General features: G+C 39.8%; 1 protein-coding gene across 3 annotated transcripts in view; it reads left to right on the plus strand.

The window, feature by feature from the left end:
* Positions 1 to 26,848, plus strand: part of F8 (coagulation factor VIII) — a 121,595-nt gene that overhangs the window by 59,437 nt on the left and 35,310 nt on the right. For all 3 annotated transcript variants that reach the window (XM_081794390.1, XM_081794391.1, XM_081794389.1), the window contains 4 exons: positions 1,873 to 2,023; positions 8,456 to 8,665; positions 12,062 to 15,176; positions 25,988 to 26,141. In XM_081794390.1, the coding sequence (XP_081650516.1) occupies positions 1,873 to 2,023; positions 8,456 to 8,665; positions 12,062 to 15,176; positions 25,988 to 26,141 (3,630 nt within the window). The remainder of the gene's footprint in view (positions 1 to 1,872; positions 2,024 to 8,455; positions 8,666 to 12,061; positions 15,177 to 25,987; positions 26,142 to 26,848) is intronic.

Genomic DNA, 26,848 nt, shown 5'->3' on the forward strand with positions numbered 1-26,848 from the left:
TTGGCCGGCTCAGTCAGAAGGGCACGTGACTTTCGGGGTCATGAGTTTGAGCCTGTCATTGGGTGTAGAGATTACTTAGATAAATAAAACTTTAAGAAATTTAATTCCACTTTCTATAGGTGGTCTTGCTCATTTTTACATGCTGAGCTACCACCCATATTTAGATGCCCCACAAATGTATATCATAGTGTAGCCTTCTCCCCTGGATGTCTCATCACAGGTGACTCAAAATTAACATATGTGCAGCGTCTAGCGTAGCGCATGGCATGTAGTAGGGATTCCATAAATATTTGTCGAGCAAAATACAGGAAAAGATATAAGATCTTTCAGAAATGTTGAAAATTTAGACCACTTACGCTGCTTTAAAAAAAATAAGGTTGAGTTGTCTGAATAAGAAAAGCCTAATGCTTGTCAAAAACTCATTGCCTGGATCCAGAATAACTCAGTGCCATATTGCTGAGGCTTGACTACATGTCCATGTGGTTATGTATGAAACATAGGATTTGTACTAGTCTGAGAACATTTCATTTATTTAGGGAATAAAGCATGTGAATTTTAAAACATGTGGCACACAAATCGAAGAGGCAAAAATTTGGTCAAGTACCAGTCCTTAATTTTGTTTTCATAATTATAGTTTTTCTACTAGTTTTTGGAAAAGGACTGAAATGTACCTGTATATTTTCCAGCATTCTCCCCTCAGCATTTTGGTTTCTGTAGTGCTAGGTTATGCAAATTGAAATTTACACCTACTAGTGAAGTTCACACATTAAGTCTTAACAGATTCAGTTAACAAGTACTAACTCATAATTTTGGTTCATATAAAAACTGCTTTTCTGAAAAGAACTTTAAAACTTTTAAACAGAAAACTTAAGGGGCACCTGGGTGGTTCTGTCAGTTAAGCATCCAACTTCGGCTCAGGTCATGATCTCACGGTTTGTGAATTCAAGCCCCATGTTGGGCTGTGTACTGACAGCTCGGAGCCTGGAGCCTGCTTCAGATTCTGTGTCTCCTCTCTCTGCCCCTCCCCCATTCGTGCTCTGCCTCTGTCTCCCAAAAATGAATAAATGTTAAAACAAAATAAACAGAGGGGCGCCTGGGTGGCTCAGTCGGTTAAGCGTCCGACTTCAGCTCAGGTCATGATCTCGCGGTCCGTGAGTTCAAGCCCCACGTCGGGCTCTGTGCCAACAGCTCAGAGCCTGGAGCCTGTTTCAGATTCTGTGTCTCCCTCTCTCTCTGATCCTCCCCTGTTCATGCTCTGTCTCTCTCTGTCTCAAAAATAAATAAAATAGACGTTAAAAAATTTTTTTAAAAAAATAAACAGAAAAGTTAAGATATTTGTGTTAGTTAACATTTTATGGTCCATTTTAACTTTGTTATTTGATTTCTGTTTTCTGTTTTTATTTTTTTATAGATTGGTAGCTTTGTGGAAGGACACTTGCCTGTTGGAATTTTAGGAGAGGCATTAATCTTACTTGATTTGACTAACTTGTTTAAGAAAAACACTGAATAATCACTTGAGTCTTTAAAGAATGAAAATCCTCTAATCTGAACTTGGAGGAAATGAGGCTGCAGACTGTACCAAAAAATCACTCAGCATTTGACTTTGGGTCCAGAAGAAACTAAGTTGGTGGGTCCAGTCACCCTCTTGCCTTGAGGGCACATCTGCTCTAAACATATACTCACTGTTTGCAGCACCCGCTCCTCCCCCCAAGCCCTGGTATGTGCCATAATAGTGACCTTAGGGAGAAATGGAATCGAACCAAAGGATTCAGTATAGATATAGCACATGTATGCCATCACTTCGTGCAGACTGCTAATTCCTACCTAACAAGACTCATAGCGTTTCTTTCTTTCAATATGTACAATTAACAGATGATGTCAGACAAGAGAAACGTCATCCTGTTTTCTGTATTTGATGAGAACCAAAGCTGGTACCTCACAGAGAATATGAAGCGCTTCCTCCCAAATGCAGATGCAGTGCCGCCCCACGACCCGGAGCTCCAGGTCTCTAACGTCATGCACAGTAAGTAAAGCAGCACTTGAGTCCAGTGGGTGATGGATAAAGGAAAACTGAAGCCACCAAATGGATGTCCAGATTAATTGATATGCCAGGCAAGAGTCTAATTTCCTTAAAAACTGTTAACATATGAACATACAAAGTTTTCTGTAAGTACATAAATGTGATCATATAATGCATACGCTTTTGTCTTTTAGAAGATATCAAGCATTCAGAGAACTTTATTCTGAAGGAGTAAATCAAATAAGACACAACTTTCATTTATCCAAATATGCATAATCCATCCTTAATATAAAATGCATGTGGGGCACTGGTAGAGCATACAACCTCTGATCTCAAGGTTGTAAGTTTGAGCCCCTCGTTGGGTGTAGAGATTACTTAAAACTAAAATTGTATGTATTTATGTATGTATTTATTTATTTATTATTTTTCTTTTTAGTGAGAGAGAGAGAAAGCACAAGTGAGGGAGAGAGACAAAAAGAATCTTAAGCAGGCTCCATGCTCAGTGCAGAGCCTGACATAGGGCTCAATCCCAGGACCCCGGGGTCATGACCTCAGCCAAAATCAAGAGTCAGACGCTCAAGCAACTGAGCCACCCAGGTGCTCCTAAAACTAAAATTTTAAAAATTATTTTAATGCATTCAATTGGTAAGTTACACATGAACTACAAAGGGAATGCAATTTTAGACATGTAAACCCATTGCTAGCTACAGTCAAATTAATCAAGACTCTGTACATTAAAAAGAAATCTTTTTTTCTAGCTTTATTGAGGTAGAACTGATGAATAAAAATTATATATATTTAAGGTATACAACATGATTTTTTTATGTTTATTTGGCTGCCTCCTCCCTTTTATCTCTCCATTTCCTCCCAAACTATACCTTCCCACTAAGGATTCCACATCCTAATAGCCCATGTTAAAACGTGTTTCCTCCATGATTATACAACCATATGTGAACACATATATATATTGTGTTAGTCTGCAAGGCCTACCCTAACCTTTAAAGGACCACAGACTGAGTGACTTCATGGCAGAGAGTTACTTCGTCACAGTTTTGGAGGCTAAAGATCTAACATCTGGGTGTCAGCAGAAGGGGCCTGTGGACTTGTTGATGGCCACTTTCTGTATCCTCACACGGTCTTTCCTCTGTGCGTGCACATGTCTGGGTACAAACTTCTGTTCTTAGGGCCACCCTCAGACCTCATTTGATGAATTACCTGTTTAAACACCTGATCTCTGAACACAGTCACATTCGGAGACACTAGAGGTTAGAACTTCAACATATGAATTTGGGGAGGAGCGCAGTTCAGCCTATTACATATACACATACATGTGTGTGTTTTATACATACACACACAAATCAGAATGGTCAACAACATAATTTAAAAATTTCAATCTCACTACAGGAAAATGCAAAATAGAATACCAATGCTGTGACACTTGCTATCTATCAGACTGGCAACATGATAAGACAGTAACACAATTATTACTCGTGGGCTTGTGAGCACAAGGGTATGCTCATGCAATGGTAGTACACAAGTAGTACAGTATTTTGAAACAGATCTGATTGAAACCATTAAAATTAAAAATATATGCATTTGCCACTCTGGTTCTGGTTAAGATGGAATGAGCACATTTCACCCTGTCTGTCCCACTGGATGACTGAAACTCCTTAACAGCAGATAATTGGGGAAGGAAGCTAGAAAGATTTCAAAGCACGCATATTACAAGTGAAGAAATGAATGCAGATTTAATGTAGGATATCTTTGGGTCAGGCAGGGGAGGAAAATGTGTGGCTTTGATGAAACTTGAATGCCGTAGCCCTTGCTTGTTCCATTTGGGCCAGCAATTCAAAGTGGGGAGGAATATCCCACCAAACTAGGGGAGTCTCCCCCCAAACCAGGGACCTCCTTCCCTCTGGCTCCTTTCCCCTTAATACGAGGAATTAAGATGCTGTAACTTTTTGGAAACTCAGTTTTTTGGGGTTTTATTTGGGTAGGTTTGGGGGTCCACACCATTTCTATCCCCTGGGGAAAACACAATGAGGGAGAAAGTAAACGGGGAGGAAACCTCTCCTTTCCCACCTTCGCCTTTAGCTTCTTGAAAATGGACCCCTGGGGAACAAATCTGCCAGGTTTTATTTTTAAAAACTTAGAAACAATCAAAATGTCCCACAGTAGGCAAATGGTTAAACAAACTGTGGTACATCCACACACTTGAATACTCAGCAATAAAACAGAATCAACATTGATACACAAAACATGAATGAACCCCAAAGGCATTAAGCTGAGTGATAATATCCAGTCACAAAAGGTGACATACTGTGTTATTTCATTTACAAGGGCATTCTGGGGAAGGATGGAAAATAGAATAGTGGTTGTCAGAGCTTGGGTGGAGCCGGAGCTTGACTCTTTGCAATGAAGGGCTCCAGTACAATGGAGTTTTCTATGTTGAATGAGATGTTCTGTATCCTGATTGTCCTCGTGGCTACACACATTGGTGTATGTGCTGAAACTCACAGAACTGTGCTCCAAATAAGAACCAATTTTACTATGTAAATTTTTAGAATTAAATATATATACCTTTTGATCCAACATTCCTACTGCTGGGATATATCTCATGGGAGTAAAACGCCAGTACATGAGGACAGATGTACAGGGATGTATTGTAGTAGTATTTATAGTGCCTAAAACAAATAAACTAAAGTCAAAGGTAATGCCTATCATTAGAGGGATGTTTCAATATATTGTGGCACACCCATAATATGAAATATCATGAAGCCATTAAAAAGAATGGATCAGAGCTGTACCCACCTACTTAAAGCAATTTCTGTTAAGTATTGTTGAATAACCTAATGGAGATGCAGAAAAAGTATATGTAATATGACCTCATTTTTGTAAAGTAAATAATGACCACAAGAGAGAAAGCATAGACATGTATATATGTATATGTAGAGAGTGATATGTTTTCAAGGCAATGTGATATGTTCTAATCATTCTGGGCTAGGGCTCTTAGTATTTCTAATCATATCTCTATCACTTTATTCCCACTTTGTTTCAAAAACAAAACTATGTAAGTTATGTCAAGAAAATGTGGCAATACAAGTCTAGAGAAGGAATACATGTTCTACTTTTTTCAAGTCCAATCTGACCATCTCTCTCCTACGGGGGGCATGTAGCCCATTGCATGGGATTTATTAGTACTATCAGATTTTGTGTTTCCTATTTTTTCTGAATTTTTCATTTTTTTCTCCTTTGTTGCTTTCTTGATTAAGCTATTTTTAAACTCCATCTTTTTCCTTTACCATTTTGGAAGTTATGCACACTTCTATTTACTTTTGGGGACAATTGCTCTTTAAGTTTTATTTATTTGATAGAGGAGGGAGGGGCAGAGAGAGAGGGACAGAAAATCCCAAGCAGGCTCCACGCTTTCAGCTGTTAGATGCATGGCTCAAACCCATGAACCATGAGATCATGACCTGAGCCAAAACCAAGAGTCAGACACTCAAACAATTGAGCCACCCAGGTGCCCCTGGGGAGGATTACTCTTAAACTACTGCCCTTCGTACAAAGTCTGAGGTTGTTCTTTGCCTTGTTTCATTTCCAGATATTCCAGAAATATAATTGACATATAACATGGTGTAAGTTTAAGGTGTACAACATGTTTATTTGATATAATTATATATTGCAAAATGATCACCACCATACTGTCAGCTGACACCTCCATCATGTCACATAATTATCATTTCTTTTTTCTAGTGAGAACATTTCAGATCTACTCTCTTAGCAACTTTCAAGTACATAATACGGTATTATTAACTATAATCACCATGCTGTAAATTAGATCCCCAGAACTTATTTGTCTTATAACTGATATTTTGTACCCTTTGACCAACATCTCTCCATTTCCCCCACCACCCTCCTGGTAACCACCATTATACTCTCTGTTTCTATGAATTCAGCTTTCTTAGATTCCACATATAAGTGGAATCATACACTGTTTGTCTTTCTGTCTCTGTCTGATCTATTTTACTAATGATCACATTTCCCTAATGATTAATGATGATGAGCATCTTTTCATGTACCCATTGACCAATCAACAGTTGGACACTTAACCAACTGAACCACCCAGGGACACCTTCCTCTGCCCTTTTTAAAAATCAGAGTTTTTTTTTTTTGTTATTGAGTTTTATGAGTTCATTATATATTTTGGATATTAAGCCCTTACCAGATAAATGATTTGCAGATATTTTCTCCTATTCCTTAGGCTGCCTTTTCATTTTGTTGATTGTTTCTTTTGCTGTGCAGAAGCTTCTTAGTTTCATGTCATCCCACTTGTTAATTTTTCCTTTGTTGCTTGTGCTTTTGGTGTCATATCGAGAAAAATCATCACCAAAACCGATGTCAAGGAGCCTTTTCCCTATGTTTGTAGGAGTTTTACACTTTCAGGTCTTATGTTTAAGTCTTTAATGCATTTCAGGTTAATTTTTGTGTAGGGTGTAAGGGTTCAGTTTCTTTCTTCTCCAGATGCCTATTCAGTTTTCCCAGCACCACTTATTGAAGGCATTACCCTTTCCTCATTGAATATTCTTTTTTAAAATGTATTTATTTTGAAAGAGGGAGAGAGAGCACAAGCAAGCGTGTGAGCAGGGGAGGGGCAGAGAGAGAGAGGGAGAGAGAGAATCCCAAGCAGGCTCCCTGCTGTCAGCACAGAGCCCGATGTGGGGCTCCATCTCACAAACTGTGAGATCATGACCTGAGCTGAAACCAAAAGAGTCGGATACTTAACCGACTGAGCCACCCAGGAGCCCCCTCATTGAATATTTTTGATTGCTTTGTCAAATATTAGTTGGCCATATACTTAAGGATATATTTCTGGGCTTTTGATTCTCTTCCATTGGTCTATGACTATTTTTGTGCCAGTACCATACTGCTTTAATTACTACAGCTTTGTAGTGTGGCCTGAAATCAGCCATTGTGATGCCCCCAGTTTTGTTCTTTCTCAAGATTGTTTTGGCTATTCAGAGTCTTTTGTTGTTCCATATGAATAGTCATATTTTCAGGGTGCCTGGGTGGCTCAGTCAGTTAAGCATCTGACTCTTGGTTTCGGCTCAGGTCATGATCTTGCAGTTCGTGGGTTCAAGCCTTGCATCAGGCCCACACTGACAGTACAGAGCCTACTTGAGATTCTGTCTCTCTCCTCTCTCTTGGCCCCTCCCCTGTTCACATGCTCTCTCTCTCAAAATAAATAAATAAATAACCTTTAAAAATAAAAAAGAAATGAATAGTCATATTTTCCATCAGCACTTAGCAAATAGCTCATTCTCTTTTGCTACCAGTTTGAAATGCTGCCTTTATCACGCATTAAATTCCCATGTATATCTGTATCTCTTTCTGGACTCTATATTCTGATTGACATATTCATGTATACCTGTGGATGACCACACCTTCAATTACAATAGACTTATAATATCTTTTAATGCTTTGTAGGGCAAGAAATTTGATTCTCGCTTAGTTGCCCTCAGCTACAGTCTGAGCATTGCTTAGTAGATTTGTGAACCACTCTGCAGAATAGACAGGCACTTATTGAATAGATAGATAGATATATGTATGGAAGAGGCTTTCAGAAATAATTCCCTTTATAGAAGAAAGTCACTGTTACTTTTGTTTAGCTTTTTATTTAGAAATAATTTCAAACTTACAGAACTTCTACAAGAATATTATAGAGAACTCCCATATACCTTTTACCCAGATTCATTAATTTTTTTAAAACATTTATTTATTATTAAGAGACAGAGAGAGATAGAGCATGAGCATGGGAGAGGCAGAGAGAGGAGGAGACCCAGAATACGAAGCAGGCTCCAGGCTCTGAGCTGTCAGCGCAGAGCCCAAATCGGGGCTTGAACTCACAAACCACGAGATCATGACCTGAGCCAAAGTTGGACGCTTAACCAACTGAGCCACCCAGGCTCCCCGATTCACTAATTTTTAATATTTTTCCTTATTTACTGTATCATTCTCTTTTTTCTCCATATACTTTTATTGCTTATTTTCCAATTCAGAACAGGTTGCAGACATCATGCTGTTTTATCTCATAATACTTCATCTTGCATTCACTATGAGTACAGATATTTTTTGAAAAACTTTAACATTGCTACAATACAATTATCTAATTGGCAGCCAGTATTCCAATTGTATAAATGAAGGCCGTCTTTTGTAGCATTTCCCTCTCCAGTTCACGGAGGGTTAAAGTCTATGACTCTTCTCGCTTTGCGACTGGGAGCTAGGTGACCAAGTACTAGCGATGTACTGTTATGGAAAGTATAGCGCTACCTCTCCTTGGGAATAAGGTAATGGGCTTAACCCGTCATTATTTCTCATCATATCACGACAACCCAAAATAATAAATCAAATGTCTTGTTACCGTTTGGTTTGCAGGCATCAACGGCTATGTTTTTGACAACTTGCAGCTGTCAGTTTGTTTGCATGAGGTGGCATACTGGTACATTCTAAGCGTTGGAGCACAAACTGACTTCCTGTCTGTCTTCTTCTCTGGGTACACCTTCAAACACAAAATGGTCTATGAAGACACACTTACCCTATTCCCATTCTCAGGAGAAACTGTCTTCATGTCAATGGAAAATCCAGGTTAGCTATTTATATTATTCTCTTACTAACAGCTGTGATCCTTTGCTCGCTGTTCATGTGTTCACGTGGGAGCGGATACTGAATGGTCCAAGCGATGTTAGTAATTGCAAGGCATTTTAATGACAGCAGCGCATCAAGTATTTAACTTAAAGTCTTTCCTCTAAAAAGTGCCTTTACTTACCATTGCCCAAAATTTTAAGTGTGCTTACTAAACTGTAGTGGTGAATATATATTTATAGATGCAGTTACCATGTGTGAGCTGAACATGTTTCTGTGTGCTTTGTGAACACTTGTACTGTCATCTGAATACCACCGAGTAATCTCTCTTGGTACACATACCCTCAAACCACTGGGGAGCCTTTGGGATGGTTGTGGCTGTCACTCTCTCATCTTCCTTCTCCATCGGTAACCACTGCAAGGCTTTTGACAGCATCAGCTGTCAGCAAAAACACTGACGTGGCCTAAATCCAACACAGATTGTTGCTACATTCATACAGCTTAGTAACGAGTGCTAGGCCGCTCCATGCTCTCGTCCTTCACACCTCTGTTGTCTGCGGGGAAGAGCATGTCAGATCGTAGTTCTTCTCTTACACTGAAGGCCTCTCTGGACATAAACTCTCAAAGGGAAATTTCTGGGGAATAAAAACCAGTCTCATCCTATATAAACATATATTCACCTTTATACCCAGAAACTTATTGTACTTACAAGTGATGGATTTTTGTGGAAAGTGAGTAAAGAAGAACCTGGCAGAACTCCAGCAGTATCTCTGGAAGTGTCTTGTACATTTATGTCTTTGTTATCTGTTTTCCAACTAATTTTCAAACTCGCTGAGGACAGAGACCTTGTTTATCTTATTCATCACTATATCCCTAATGTATATAGTTCCTGGCCTGTAGTAAGTGCTCAATAAATATTTCTTTCAATTAACAAATGAATATGTACCAAAAAGATGATAAAACATTATGTATAATATGGTTATAAGTGTCTAAACCAAAGAGAGAAATTGTGTGTATGTGTATGTATGTGTATAGGCAGAGAAAAATATTACAAATAACAATATTTTATGAAGCTTTTAAACTATTTTGGTGATTACTTAAATTCTACAGACAAATTAAAATGGCTTTATGTGTCTTGAGGGAAAAAAATCCTAATGTAATATCATTATTTACAAATCTCAAGCTAAATAAAGCCCCTAAAGATTTCCTGTGTTCAGAAAGGTAAAGTCTGATTTCTTTTGTCTGTTTTTTTTGAGGTAAAATTCACGATTTTAACCATTTAAAAGCGTACAATTCTGTGGCAGGAGACTGGTCTATACCCACTGACCCAGTCTCAAACTTGACTGGACATGATTTGCCTGCGGCAGAAGGTGAAGGAGGGGGTTGCCAGCCGGTGTCCCCAAGGGAATTATAATTCAACGTTGTGCAACCATTACTATTATCTAATTCCAGAATATTTTTATCACCCCAAAAAGAGACCCTTTACCATTAAGAAGTCACTCCCTATTCCCCCTTCTTTTAATTTTCTCTGCAACTGTAACTATATCTCCTTTTTTATTCCAAATTTTATACACGTAGAATTTCTTATTTTTATTTGGTTATTTATTTTATTGAGTTTTTCATCAAAGAATCAGCTCTTCTTTAAGCTGTTCGATTGAGATTTAATTAATTATGCTTTACATTAATCTTTACTCGTGCATGTAATACAAAAAGATGTTCTCATTAAAAACTTTGCACCAATACAGATAAAACTACAGTCCTTCTTGATCACTGTTCCAATCCCAGGCCCTTCTCACAGTTTGGTGTATGTCATTCCAAACCTGTTTATGGAGTTTCGTTTTCCCTTTTCTCACTCAACTACTATCCTCCTTAGGAAGAAGAAGGAAGTGGTTGTGTCTAAGTTATAACAGTAGAATTTTAAGAGTCAAAAACCTTATTTGAATTACTCATTTCAGCTCCAGTCTTGATCTACTCTGACCCAACATCGTTTCACACCATCAAAATTATGCTTTAAATGTCATGAAATTGGGCTCCCAATCCAAAAACTTATGATATAGTTATGTCCATATTTTTAGTGAAACCACATTATTATGACTATGTAAATGTTCACCATGGAAGCAAATAGAATTACATTTCTTCTTTTTATAACTTGTTTAGCTGAAACTTCTAATTGTTTTACTGTTCTTGTTGTAATGTTTTCCCTTTAGTTATTCTCTTTTTTATTCAAGAGTGTTGTCATACAACATATTCTTTTTCACTTAGAAACTGACCACCTGGACCCATGCATCCTCCCCACCCCCACCCCCCCCCCCCCCAGTCTGGGCTGTTTTTTTTTTCTAGATCTGAAAATCAGTTATTAATTCGGGACTTTTCTTCAGCGCTGATTTCCTGTATCCCGTGTCATCTTATTTTTAAATTTACAGTATACTCCTTTATTTTGGTAGAAAACATTCTCCCACCACCTCCTCAGCATGGCTGCTTTAAAGGTAGATTTTCTAAATCCTCGTATGATATAAAATGTATTTATTCTCATTTACCATCGGATTGATTATTTGCACATAGAGTGCAATGTGCATTAATTCCAAAATGCATTTGACCATAAAGACCTTTTCCATGGGTATCCCATTATCTCTTAGGTGTCTATGGAAATATACTTTGAGGAAAGTTTTTCCTTTGTCACTGTAAAATTCCTTCACTTGAATAATCTTGTTTACAGCAGAAATTAACATTGCTAGCACAGTAGAGGGATTTTCTATCATATGTATCCTAAAGTCTTACTCCCTTGTGCTTACTTATCCTGCAAATTGATGACAATGGAAGCTAGTCATTGATATATGATTTGGATACATTATTTGATAAGGGAGATACTATTAGCTTCATTTCCAAATTAGAAAAGTGGAGCTCAGAGAGATCAGTTGATTTGCTCAGTTGATTTGCTCAAAGTCACACAGCTGGTAAATGGTAGAGCTAGGATTTGAACCCAGGCAATCTGACTGTAAGAACCTGTGCCATTATGTAATATAGCAATAATACCTAGCCTACATACAGTTTCAGGGATTAAGTCACTATCATCATCAAAGAGTTCCGTGTGACTATTAGGACTCCCCACTGTTGTATATGTTAATTATATTTCTCCATTTTTATTCCAATATCTGTTCATTTGTAATCACAACCCTTTCTTGTGATCACAGACAGATATACCACAACAGCGTCAATGCAAAAAAGCACTTTCACTACCATTGTTGGACTGTTTTATGTGCCAGGGATTTAACCTAATGACTTGTAATACAATGGTACCGACTACTATTTTTTCATTATCTAGGAATAGAAGAGAACGACTAATACATAACTTGCTTGGGATGTGGGTTGTGAGTAACCAGAGTCTTTTTCTTCTTCCAGGTCTATGGGTGCTGGGGTGCCACAACTCAGACTTTCGTAACAGAGGCATGACAGCTTTACTGAAGGTTTCTAGTTGTAATGGGAACATTGATGATTATGATGAGGATAGATATGAAGATATTCCGGCCTCCCTCCTGAATGAAAACAATGTCATTGAACCCAGAAGCTTCTCCCAGAATTCAAGACACCATAGCCCTAGGCAAAAGCAATTCAAAGCCACCACAACTCCAGAAAATGACATAGAGAAGATTGACCCTCAGCCTGGAGAAAGAACACAGCTGCTTAACGTACAAAGTGTCTCCTCTAGTGATTTGCTGATGCTTCTGGGACAGAATCCTACTCCACGTGGATTACTCTTATCTGATTTCCAGGAAGCCACACATGAAGCAGATGATCATTTACTTGGAGCTATAGAAAGACACAAGGGCCCATCTGCAGTGGCAGATCTCAGACCAGAGCTCCATCACGGTGGGGACAGAGTATTTACCCCTGAGCCAGAACTAAAATTAAGATTAAATGAGAATTTGGGGACAACTGTAACAGCAGAGTTGAAGAACCTTGATTTAAAAATTTCTAGTTCATCAGACAACCTAACAGCTTCACCAACATTTCCATCAGACAAGTTGGCAGCAGGTACTGAAAAGACAGGTTCCTTAGGACCCCCAAATATGTCAATTCACTTAAATAGTCATTTAGGTACCATTGTATTTGTCAAAAATTCATCTCACTCTATTGACTCTGGTGTACCTTTGGGCTGGAGTGAAGGAGACAATGATTCCAAGATGTTAGAAGCAGCTTTAATGAATAGTCAAGAAAGTTCACTGGGAGAAAATGTATTATCAGTGGAGAGAAATGGGTTATTTAAAGAAGACAGAGTTCATGGACCTGCTTCATTAATTAAAGATAATGCTTTATTCAAAGTTAATATCTCTTTGATAAAGACAAACAACGCAACAATTAACTCAACAACTAATAGCAAAAATCATGTTGATGTCCCAACATTATTAACTGAGAACAGTACATCAGTCTGGCAAGATACTATATTAGAAAGTAATGCTGAGTTTCAAGAAATGGCTTCTTTGCTTCATAATGAAACATTTATGGACAGAAATATTACAGCTTTGGAGCTAAAGCATGTGTCAAATAAAACTACTTCATCAAAAAATGTGGAAGTGGTCTACCAAAACAAAGAGGGCCCGGTGCCACTAGGTGCAGAAAATCCAGGTCTCTCATTCTTCAAGACACTGTTCTCACCAGATTCAGCAAAGTGGATAAAATGGACCCATGGCGAGAACTCCCTAAGCTCTGGGCAAAGGCCCATTCCAACACAATTAACATCTTTAGGATCAGAAAAATCTGTGAAAGATCAGAAGTTTTTGTCAGAAAAGAAGGTGGTAGTAGGAGAAGATGAATTTACAAAGGACACAGAACTCAAAGAGATGAGTTTTCCAAACAGCAAGAGCATGTTTTTTACTAACTTGCCCAATGTCCAAGATAATGGTACTTACAATCAAGAAGAAAAATCTCAGGAAGAGATAGAAAGAAAGGAGAAATTAACCCAAGAAAATGTGGTTTTGCCTCAGGAATATACAGTAGCTGACACTAAGAATTCCCTGAAGAACCTTTTCTTACTAAGCACTAAGCAAAATGTGGAAGGTTTAGATGAGGGGCCATATACTCCAATACTTCAAGACACCAGGTCATTAAATGATTCAGCACATAGAGCAGGGATTCACATAGTCCATTTCTCAAAAATAAGGGAGGAAGAAAACTTGGAAGGTTTGGGAAATCAAACAAAGGAAATGGCAGAGAGGTTTACAAGCACTCCAAGGATATCTCCTAATCCAAGTCAGCATAATATTCTCACTCAGCGTGGTAAGCGGGCCTTGAAACAATCCAGACTCTCACTAGAAGAAACTAAGTTTGCAAGGGGGGTAATTTTGAATGACACCTCAACCCAGTCATCCAAAAACATGAACTTTTTAATGCATGGAACCCTCACAGAGATAGAGGAGGACAATGAGAAAGAAAAAGGGGCTGCCACTCGGTCCCTCCAATCAGATTGTTCTATGGGGAATCAGGGCACCATTCAAATGAATGACTCTGCATTACCCATTGCAAAGGAAACAGCATTTCCATCAATCAGACATACAGATCTGACCAAGATCCCATCCCAGGACAACTCTTCTCATCTTCCAGTGTCAGCCTGCACTTATACCTTCAGGGAGAGTTCTGGGGTCCAAAAAAGCACTCATTTCTCACAAGGAGCCAAGAGAAATAAACTTTCTGTAGCCTTCCTAACCTCAGAAATGATTGTAGGTCAAGGAAAGTTCAGCTCCCTAGGGAAGAGTGCCATGAACCAACGCATGTCCAAGAAACGTGAAAACACTCTTTTGCAACAAGGCTTGTCTGAAGCATCTGGCAAAGTTGAATTACTCCCTAAAGCTCATGTTCATCAAGAAGACTCTTTCCCTACAAAAACTAGCAATGATTCTTCTGGCCACCTGGATCTTATGGAGAAGACCTTCCTTCAGAAAACACAGGGACCTGTTAAGTTGAAGAAAATAAATGGACCTAGAAAAGTGCCCTTTCTGAAATGGACAACAGAGAGCTCTGAAAAGATTCCCTCTGAGCTGCTGGGTCCCCTTGCTTGGGATAACAACAATGCCACCCAGATACCAAGAGAAGAGTGGAAATCCCAAAAGAAGTCACAGAAAAACATAGCTTTTAAGAGCAAGGACACCATTTTGCCCTTGGGCCCTTGTGAAAACAGTCCTTCAGTAGCAGCAATAAATGAAGGACAAGGTAAACTCCAAAGAGAAGCCACCAGGTCAAAGCAAGGAGAGACTGGAAGATTGTGCTCTCAGAACCCACCGGTCTCAAAACGCCATCAAAGAGAAATAACCCTTACTACTCTTCAGTCAGAGCAAGACAAAATTGAGTATGATGATACGTCCTCAATTGAAATGAACAGAGAAGATTTTGACATCTATGGTGAAGATGAAAATCAGGGCCTCCGCAGCTTTCAAAAGAGAACACGACACTATTTCATTGCTGCAGTGGAGCGTCTCTGGGATTATGGGATGAGTAGATCTCCCCATGCACTAAGAAACAGGTATGAGTACATTGATTATTCCTTTGTCCTGCTATTGCCACATTTGACTTTACCAGATGCTGAAACAATATGAAAAACACAGCTAATCTGCAGGAATAAGTCTCCAAAGGTTGCTTTATAGAAGAACCCTGAAATCCAGGAAGCAAAGTCTAGATGGAGCTGAGGAGTAAATAGGAGGTTAGATGATGACACCAATAATGAGAGTTACAAAAGGGTAAATGGGTCAAGGTCAAGAAGCATCAATGGGGAACAGGAAGAAAGTCAGCCTCACCTATCAACCTTGTGAGCTGCAGGAGTAATCTTAATCTTGTGAAAAGGTTCTGAGAGAAGCAGGAGGAAGAAGTAAAGTGTGTGGTAAAGATGTTGAGGATACACAGAATGTTGTTTTCCATGGTACTGGGGATCCAGGGAGCAAAGTGGGAGGATTTGATTGTTAGGGAAGCAGAGAGAGATTGGGCAGGGAAGAGAAAGCACAGAGAAATTTGGAAGATAAGGAGAGTCTTATGGAGAGCCGATCAGTCAACAAGTATTTATTGAGCACCTACTCTATACCAGACACTCTTGTATACACTGGGGTGCAGCAGAATAGGAGCTTACATTCTATTGGGGGGAGCAAGAGGTAATAAATTAGCGGAAAAGTAAATAGAGGAATCTTGATGGTGCTCTTCAGGAGGTAGAATCTAATACGATAGAGAGTGCCTTGGGGTGTTACTTTAGCTGTGTTGGTCAGAGAAATCCTCTGTGAAATTGAGACCTAAATGCTGAGAAGAAGACACTTGATGAAGCTCTGAGAGATGCTTCCAGGCAGAGGGAACAAGGAATGCAAAGGCTCTGAGAATGAAACAAGTTTGAGGAACAAGAAAGGACCAGTCTGACTGGAGTAGAGTGAAGAACTGGGGTGAGGGGGGTGGTTATGGGAGACGAAGTAGTAAAGATGAGCAGTGGTAAGATAATATAGGTCCTAGAGAAAGGTTAGGTGCCTTCTTCATTACTCATTGTCACATTCTGACCTCTCTGTCTACCTCAAGTGGGCCCTTATTGCTGCATAGCAACTATAGAATATTTCCCTAATCTACCGACTTTCCCACTGTCCTGGACCCTTCCCCTGCATTTTCTTTTTCCTTAAATCTCCAACCCCCTTTACCCATTCTCCAATAGCCCTTCTCATTCATAGCCAATGCCTATGCAATGAACGTCCCAACCTCCAACACATTTATTGACATCCGTAACCATATACCGTCTTCATGCTTATGGCAATAAATAATCATTGCTCCTAAGGCCAACCTCTCCAGTTTCCTAGTCAACCATGTCCAACTTTCCATTATAGTGCATTTTCATCCTATCCAATTCTCAGTTCATAATCAAATTCTTGTTATTTTTTGAAATTATAACCAGCAGTATTCTTTGATGGATTAGATGTGGTTGTGAGAAAAAAAGATGAGTTAGGAATAACTTCGGTGTTTAGAGTCTTGTAACTAAAAAGAAGGAATGGTCATTGACTGCCACGGAAAACACTGGACAAACAAAAGATTTGTGGAAGGAGCAGAAATTAAGAGATTAATTTTGTACATGGTAAGGTAGTTTATATATGAATTTCAAGTTCAAGGAAGATATCTTAGATGGAGATAATACAACTTGATATTATCTGCATAAGAGTAGACCATCATGAGAATAAGTTTAGACAGAAAAGAGGAGAGTTTAAAGAACTAACACTTAAGTTTACAGAGAAAGATTGACAGTGAGGTTAGTGAAAAAAAAAAAAAAAAAAAAAAAGATAGAAAATTGGTGTCAGACCGGATGAGAGCACACAGGATGGAGTAATCAGAGTTCCTGGGTGGCTGTCAGTTAAGCGTCCAACTTCAGCTCAGATCATGATCTCACAATTTGGGTGTTTGAGCCCCACATCAGGTTTTGCACTGAGAGCACAGAGCCTGCTTGGGATTCTCTCTCTCTGCCCGCCCCTGTCCCTCCTCTTACCCTCTGTCTCTCTCAAAATAAATAAAACTTTAAAAAAAGGAAATAGTACTGAGAGTTCAACTAAGACAAGGGCTGAGAATTAGTAAAGATCATCCGTGATTTTGAAAATGTATTTTTAATGGAATAATGGAGATAAAAAAGACTTTTTGAAGTGGCTTAAAGGGAGAATAGGTGGAAAAGAATCCAGCTACTGGTATCCAAATCAGTGGCTACCACTCTGGTCTAAACCATCCTCAACTCTCAACCAAGTTATTGTAATAGCCTCTTAACTGTACTTTCAGCTTCCAGCCTGGCCCTTATACAGTCTTTTCCCTACACAGAAGCTAAAGTAAATTTTCAAAGTGTAATTCTGATTATTGTTCTCTGCTCCAAATCTCCTAGTGGATTTCCTTTCTACCCTTGGTAAATTCCAAAACCTTCACCATGGCCTTCAAGTTTCTGAGATTTGACCCACTGAAACGTCTCTGCTCTCATATCCTACCATTGTTTCCTGCTCACTCTGTTCTAACCACATTGCCCTTATTGTACTTCCTCAGATAGAACAAATATATACCTTTCTCTAGGCCTTTGCACTTTGTGTTCTCTTCTTAGAATTCTCTTCTTTCGATATCCTAATGTTCATCCTCTCACTTCTTTCACATTGCTGCTCAAATTTCATTTTATCAGTGAGGCTTTCCCTGAACACTGTGTATGCATACAGCTCCTACCACACTTTTTCACTGCACTTACTAGCACCTGAAATATTATACATTTACTTGTTTATAGTCTATTTTCCCCAACTAGAAACTAAGTTCTTGAAAGCACAAATTTTGAAGGTGTTGTTCAATGGTATATCCCCAAAACCTTAATCAGTTCCTGGCATGTGATAAATGCTTAAATATCTATTGAATGAATTAGTAAATGATGGATGTAGGGAGGCAAGAGCAGGTCTCTCATGTATGTCTGAACTCCAGAGAATGCCAACTGAATGGTAGCACAACTTCCATGAGCCAAAATAGAGGCAGGGAAACCAGCAAAGGGGCCATTACAGTCATCTGGAGAAGACAGATTATTTAGACCAAAATTGTGGTGGGGAAAATCAAAAGAAATGGAAAGGTGTTGAGTATAATTTGAAAATAAGCAGACAGGACTTGCTGTTAGGTTGAGTATGGGGGCAATGGAGAGAAGGACTCAGATAAAATTTTAGGTTTTTTTTTTTAGTTATTTTTTTCCTAAGCAACTAGGTGGACAATGATGACATTTAATGAGATGTGGAAGGCTTGAGGTAGAACAGATTTATTTGAGGAAACACTCAAGGGTCTGTTTTTAACATGTTTACTTTGAGATGCCCACTAGATGCCCAAATTGAGATGTTGAGTAGTCAGTTGGATATATGAGTCTGGAATCCAAGGGAGAGCTCTGTGCTAAAGACAAATAAGCTTGGGAGCCATAAGCATCTTGATAGCATTCAAATAAGACTCAATGGGTCCATCAAGAGAGTAAAAGTAGATGTAAACCATGTCCACTTTAAGCTGGGTCCCCAGAGGTCTACATCCTCAAGGTAACAGTAAGCCAGTTAATTCACTTCATTGACTTGCAGCCCAGTTTTCTGCCATCTGTGTTGTCCATGAAATCTCTGGGTTTATCTTGAAGGTCCAAAACGGCTTCATTCACACATCTGATGCCTTGGCGGAAAATAATGGAAATCTAGACTTGCTGGGACTCTTGACCAGAAGGCCTACATGTAACCTTTCTAGCATGAGAGTACCAGGATAATCAGATTTCATACATAGTGGTTGGCTTCTTCCAGAGAGAGCATACCAGGAGAACTGAGCACTGAGTGACTACATATGATATCATGAGGAGCAATTCTGACTTAACAGAATTGAAAAGTACAACAAAATGGTTGCTGTTTTAAGCCACTAAATTTTGATGTAATTTGTGATACAGCAACAGATAGAGGAGATGTAAAGGATAGTGTGAAGGATTTACCTATTTTTTTAAATTTTTAATGTTTATTCATTTTTTGAGAGAGAGACAGCACGAGCGTGGAAGGACAGACAGAGAGGGAGACACAGAATCCAAAGCAGGCTCCAGGCTCTGAGCTGTCAGCACAGAGCCTGATGCGGGGTTTGAACTCACAAACCACGAGATCATGACCTAAGCCCAAGTTGGATGCTTAACTGACTGAACCATCCAGGCCCCAAGATTTACCTATTTTTAATTGAAATTGCAGAAGGAAAGGAAAGAGTGATTAGAGGAGAAGCAATAATTGAAGAGGTAATGGCTTAATATTTTCCAAAATTGAAAAAATTCATGAATGCACAGATTCCGGGAGTTCAACAAACCCCAGAGTGAATAAAAATGTCAACACCTAGGAATGTTTCATCAGAGTGAAACTTCAGAAAATCCAAAAGTCTTAAAAGCAGCCAAAGAGGGGCACCTGGGTGGCTCAGTCGGTTGAGCATCCGACTCTGGATTTCGACTCAGGTCATCATCTTTCAGTTTGTGGGTTCGAGCCCTATGTTGGGTTCTGTGCTCATAGTGCAGACCCTGCTTGGGACTCTCTGTCTCCCTCTCTCTCTGCCCCCCCCCCCACTTATGTGCATGCACACACACACTCTCTCTCTCAAAATAAATAAATAAACATTCTTTTAAAAGCAGCCAAAGGAAAAAGACAGCATACATTCAAATGAGATACAGAAAGGTGACTTTTCAATAGTGCTAATTAAACATAGAAGACAGGGAAATGATGTCTATAATGCATTGAAATACAATAACTGCCAACCTAGAATTCTATATCCATCAAAAATATGATTCAGAATTCAAGGCAAAATGGGACATTTTCAGACAAACAGAAACCTAAATCTCACCACCAGCAAAAACCCAATAAAAATATTCTAATGATGTAGTTGAGACAATAGGAAAGTGATAATGAAAGAAGTAAAAGGCAAAAAAGACTAAAAAAGTAAAGAAAGGATAAATTATGGATAAGTATAAATATTGTTTGTATAAAGAATGGCGAAATCATCTTATGAGGTCTAAGATATAATTGCTTTTTTCACAATGGGTTTGGCACCAAAACACAGGTGTCATGAAAACCATCCCTAAATCTAAGCCAAAATTGGAAAGGAAAAAACTCATATCAACACTGTCATCATTGGATGCATAAATTTGGGCAAATCTACCACTCCTAGCCATCTGATCTACAAATGTGGTGAGATCAACAAAAGAACCATTGAAAACTTGAGAAGGAGGCTGCTGAGATGGGAAAGAGCCCCTTCAGGTATGTCTGGATCTTGGACAGACAGAAGGCTGAAAGTGAGTGTGGTATCATTACTGATGTCTCTCCTTGGAAATCAGAGACCAGCAAGTATTATGTGACTATCGCTGATGCCCCAGAACAAAGATACTTCATCAAAAACATGATTACAGGCACATCTCAGGCTGATTGTGCTTCCTGATTGTTGCTGCTGCTGTTGGTGAAACTGCAGCAGGTATCTCGAAGAATGGGCAGATCCTTGGGCATGCCCTTCTGGCTTTACACAGTAGGTGTGAAACAACTAATTGTTGTTGTTTATGAAGTAGATTCCACTGATACAAGGAAGGTATCAGCCAGAAGAGATGCAAGGAAAATGTTAAGGAAGTCAGCACACATATTAAGAAATTTGGTGACAACCCCAACACAGTAGTATTTGTGCCAATTGCCGGTTGGAATGATGACAAAATGCTGGAGCCAAGTGCTAACATGCCTTGACTGAAGGGATGAAACGTCACCCACAGAGATGGCTATGCCAAGGGAGCCATGCTGCTTGAAACTCCGGATTGTCTCCTCTCAGTAGATCATTCAACTGACAAGCCCTTTTGTCTACCCCTCTGGTATGTCTACTAAATTGGTGATATTGGTACTGTCCTTGTGAGCTGAGTGGAGATTGTTCTCAAACCTGGCACGGTAGTCACCTTTGCTCCAGTCAGTGTTACAACTGAAGTCAAGTCTGTTGGAATGCACCATGAAGCTTTGAGTTAAGCTTTTCCTGGAGACAGTGTGGGCTTTGATGTTGAGAACATATCTGCCAGGGGTGCCTGGCTGGCTCAGTTGATGGAGCGTGCGACTCTTGATCTCAGGGTTGTGGGGTTTGAGCCCCACATTGGGTTTAGAGATTACTTAATAATAAAATCTAAAAAAAAAAAAGAATGTATCTGTCAAAGATGTTTGTTGTAACAATATGGCTAGTGACAGCAAAAATGACCCACCAGTAGAAGTAGCTGGCTTCACAGCTCAGATGATTATTCTGAACCATCCAAGCTGGATTGTCACACAGCTTACATTGCTTGCAAGTTTGCTGACCTGAAAAAGATTGATCACTGTTCTGGAAAGAAGCTGGAAGATGGCCCCAAACTCTCGAAACTTGGTAATGCTTCCATTGTTGATATAGTTCCTGCCAAGCCCATATGTGTAGAGTGCTTCTTGGGCTGTCCTCCTTTGGGCCGTTTTGCTCTTCCCAGCGTGACACAGACAGTTGCTGTGGGTGTCTCAAAGACTTCTGTGGCTAATGAGGTCACCAAGTCTGCCGAAAAAGTAAAATGAATATAATCCCTACCTAATACCTGCCACCTCAGTCTTAATCACTGGTAGAACAATCTCAGAAGTATTCCAATTGGCCATTTAAGTTTAACGGTAAAAGACTGGTTAATGATAACAATGCATCCTAAATCCTCAGAAGAAGAGGAGAATGTTTTGTGGACCATTGGTTTGTGTGTGTATGTTGCAGTTTTAAGTTATTAATTTAAAAAAACAATACTTTTTAATGGAAACAACTTGACTGGAGATTATCCCAGAGCATATGAACTTGAAAGACATTTGGGCTAGTGTCTATCTTTTCGAGAGTTTTAGAGTGCCCAATCTTTATAAGTGTTTGCCTTCAAACCAACTAAATAGAGCTCTTTTACAAATTAATTTTAGCAATACCACCCAGATGTCGAAAAGCATGACACATTTACAACAGATATATAGATAGATGGACACACAAACACAAAGATCTTACAGCTTTTCTTTTTACTAATACTAATGGAGAGGACATTTAGGCTTAATTTCCAAATACCTCCCTCTCTCCTTTTCTTCCCTTCTGATGATATTTCTCCCTAATGTTGGCATGTGAAAGGATGGCCCTCAGGTCCTAGAGAAGGTGGAGATAGAAAATTTACATCCCAAAGGCACAGATTGAGTACAGGAGAATTCGGTTTCCAGGGTCCAGATCTTTTCAAGCATTTTGAGAGGAACCAGCAAAGGTTTGGAGGATTGGCGAAAGGGCAGGTGAACTTTCAACTTATAGAACCAAACCTTTTACCTGGCAGATATTTGCAAGACAAAGGCAGCTGTCTCCAATTCCCCCAAAGAATTGGGTTGTAGCTTTTGTTTTAGGTACTTTTAATCTTTTTAATTTTTCATTAACCTTCTGTAGTGACTCATTCAATGAAGCTATTTTGGAATTTTGAAACCTTTTGGAAGTTTTTGCATACAATTAACATACAAGACCCAATTTGTTTCTTTGATTTGTGAGCTCTTGCTTTTAAGTGCACTTTTTTTTATTTGAGAGAGAGAGAGAGGGAGAGAGAGAGAGAGAGAGAGAGAGAGAGAGAGAGAGAATCTTAAGCAGGCTCCAAGCTCAGGGCAGAGCCTGATGCGGGGTCCCATGCAGTGCTGGACACGGGGCTCAGTCTCACAAACCATGAGATCATGACCTGAGCCAAAATCAAGAGTCAGATACTTAACCAACTGAGCCACCCAGGTACCCCTTAAATGCACTTTTTAAGTGATCTTATCTATTTGTTTTTGTTTTTGTTTTTGTTTTTTTTTAATTTAATTTCAAGTTAGTTAACATACAGTATAGTCTTGGGTTCAGGAGTAGAACCCAGTGATTCATCACTTACATATGACACCCAGTGATCATCCCAACAAGTGCCCTCCTTAGTACCCACCTCCCATTTAGTCCATCCCCCCACCCACAACTCCTCCAGCAGCCCTCAGTTTGTTCTCTGTGTTTAAGAGTCCCTTCTGGTTTGTCTCCCTCTCTGTTTTTATCTTATTTATCCTTCCCTTCCCCTATGTTCATCTGTTGTGTTTCTGAAATTCCACATATGAGTGAAGTCATATGATATCTGTCTTTCTCTGACTGACTTTATTTCACTTAGCATAATACATTCTAGTTCCATGCATGTTGCTGCAGATGGCATTCTTTTTCATCACCCAGTAGTATTCCATTGTATATATATACCACATCTTCTTTAGCCATTTGTCAGTCGATGGACATTTGGGGTCTTTGGAACATTCCCCATAACACCCATTATAATTCCAGGTTGTTTTTAGTAAAATTTTGCCTCCTTGCTAGACATCTGCAGCTTCTGGCACTATAGTTCTTATATGTGAAACAAGTGTGTGTGCCAGAAGACGGCACACTCAGGTCTCTGGATACAAAGGATCCCATGTGTTTAGCCAGCTCTTTGAATTTCTCAGAGCCAAGCTAATGCCTAAGCTCTTTGACTTCTGAGATACTCTTTTTGCCACAGCCTTTACTTCACATGCACATTAATAGAAAGCAATAGTAACTGGAAGAACAGAACTGTGGACACCAGCAGTAACCAACACACTAGGGACTGGGACAGGATTAAACAAACAGGCCTAAAAGAATGGAGACCACAAACTGATTCCAAACCAATAGACAATTGCAGCTGCCACCGGCAGTTCCCAGCATGGAATCTGGAGAATAATTCCAAACACGGGGGGAATTGCAAATTAAACCATTACGAGTTCCCAACGTGGCATCCAGGGACAAAACCAAAAACCGTGGTTTAGATGTTACTGCAGACTGGCCCATAGTGGTCCCTGCATGCACATCCAGCAAGTCCTAGCGTGGACTAAACCGGCCGACTCCACTGATAGAGACAGTAGAATAGAACTGAGGAAAGCACTAAACCAGCAGAGCCCAGTCAATAACGACTGCAGACTAGAAACGGGGAAGGGACTCCAACATGGAACTGGGGACTGAACCAAGGCCTCCTGTCACTCAGGACTGACCTATTAACCCTGCACTGGAAAGCCAGTTGCACTTGGAGCTTGAAAGCAAAAAGCGCAGAACTCAACTAAGGAACTCACCGCGACCCGGGGAAGCAGGAAGAAAATGAACTCAAAGGGCTCACAGGGTGCCATACTTTCCTGTTTTGGAATGCCATCAGAGGTTCACTTTGGAGCCTGTTGCTGCCACCAAGTCTGTTAAAAAACAAAATTCAAGCAAGTAAATCAGTTTATGAAGTGCTTTATGAGGTTATCATGAATTAGGCAGCATTCCGTCTAGCAAGCAGAGAGATGCTCTGAGGAGCAATACAAATGGAAGATGGGGCAAGGAGGTTGGTTATTAGCACAAGAAAAGGGTGCTTCAGCCCAGGATAGCTTTTTGGGGAGAAGGGAAGAACAAGATTTTGATCATGCAGATGACCTCACTAATGCTGATCTGGAAATTTCAGATTGAGTGTCAAAAGGTCACATTCCTGGGATTGGTTGAGACTGTGAATCTTGTTTTGCTCTCCTTGGTGACAAATGACTCCAATCTGGGCTTTTTCTTAACAAAACAAAATACAACTAGATGCTGTTTCCAAGCTACAGAGCTGAAGCATAGGAGTATGAAAGGTGAAAGGAAAAGGATGGAAAATGGCACGCCATGCAAATCCAAAGCTTCTGGATAGAGAGTAGGTCATGGCAGGCCAATGCTCCTGCTGCAACTATAAAAACTAGATAAATGCTAAAAATCCATATTTTAAAAATCTTTGGAGAGCTGTAGAACAATAAGAATTGGATGAACTAAAATTTAAGTGCAAGAGGACCACCTAGTTGCAGTGATGATCAGCAGTTGTTTTCTTTTTTTGGTGGGTTTGCTGAAGTGTCTTACAGGCTGAGTGAACGGAGACTTTATAATTCCTCAATCAAAAGTCTGGGACGGGGCGGAGGGGGGCGGGCAGAGGCGCCTGGGTGGCTCAGTCAGTTAAGCGTCCCACTTCGGCTCAGGTCATGATCTTGCAGTTCACGGGTTTGAGCCCCACATCGGGCTCTGTGCTAACAGCTCAGAGCCTGGAGCCTGCTTCGGATTCTGCGTCTCCCTCTCTCTCTGCCCCTCCCCTGCTCACATTCTGTGTCTGTCTCTCTGTCTCTCTCAAAAATGAATAAACATTTAAAAAAATTTAGAATAAGTTTATAAGCCCTACATACATTTAACATCCAACAAATATTTTTTGACCACCTACTATGGGCCGGGCACTTGTTCCAGCTGCAGGGAATACAGCAGTGGACAAAACAGACAAATGCGCTGCTTTCATAGAACTTATGTACTAGTAAAGCCTAGAGGGAGAGTATGTCAGGAAGATGGAGGGGTTAACTATGCAAAATGTTGCTTAGTCATCCAATAAGATGAGGACATAACAAAATTGACTATCAGCTTTGATGAGCTGCTCCCCTGATTTGGATATCGTCTGAATATGGATAGTGTTCATCTAGACCTCTTGTGAGCTCTCAGCCTCTAGGTATTTGCCAATTGAATTTACACAGATATCCATGTGTTCAAAACTGTATACTCCAACCACCTCGTCCTCCGGGGTTCCCCATCTCAGTGAATTGCATCACCATCCATCCATTTGCCCAAATCAGAAGCCTGGATGTTCTCTTTAATCCTTTGTTCTCCTCTCTCCACTCCATTACACTTCCAGTTCATCATCAGTTCTACTAAATGTGTCTCAACTACAGGGAGGGCAAGAATGTGAGCTTTTTCTGCCCACCTGGTCCATGAAGACATTGCTTTTCCTCCCAGGGCTCCAGGTGGGGATGTCCCTCAGTTCAAGAAGGTGGTTTTCCAGGAATTTACTGATGGATCCTTCACTCAGCCCTTATACCGTGGAGAGCTGAATGAACACTTGGGACTCTTGGGGCCATATATAAGAGCAGAAGTTGAAGACAATATCATGGTGAGTTAAGGACAATGGAATTAAAAAAAATTAATCATATATATATATATATATATACACATACACATTGTTTCTAATTATAAGAATAATGTATTCTTGGGGAGCCTGGGGGCTCAGCCGATTGAGCATCCCACTCTTGGTTTTGGCTCAGGTCATGATCTCACAGTTTTGTGAGTTTGAGCCCCACATTGCACTGATAGCACAGAGACTGTTATGGATTCTCTCTCTCTCTCTCTCTCTCTCTCTCTGTCTCTCTCTGCCCCTCCCCCACTCGAACTGTCTGTGTCTCTCTCAAAATAAATAAATAAACTAAAAAAATTAAAAATTAAAAACTAATGTATTCTCGGCACCTGGGTGGTGGCTCAGTCAGTTGAGTGGCCGACTTCAGCTCAGGTCATGATCTCATGGTTCATGAGTTTGAGCCCCACATCAGGCTTGCTGCTGACAGCACAGAGCCTGCTTCAGATCCTCTGTCACCCTCTCTGTCCCTCCCCTGCTCATGCTCTCTCTCAAAAATAAATAAAAAATTTTTAAAAAATAATGTATTCTCACTTTTGAAAAATTTCAAAGTATAGAAAGTAAAGAAGTTGAAAAATAATCCCATAACTACCATTTTGGTGTATGTTATCTTTGTCTTATGTATCCTTCTCTTTATGGGTTCAGAATTATACAATGTATAATTCTACTTCTTTTGACTAAATATCATG

Source organism: Panthera onca, chromosome X (genome assembly GCF_046562875.1).
Source record: "Panthera onca isolate mPanOnc1 chromosome X, mPanOnc1 haplotype 2, whole genome shotgun sequence".
NCBI classification, from domain to species: Eukaryota; Metazoa; Chordata; class Mammalia; order Carnivora; family Felidae; genus Panthera; species Panthera onca.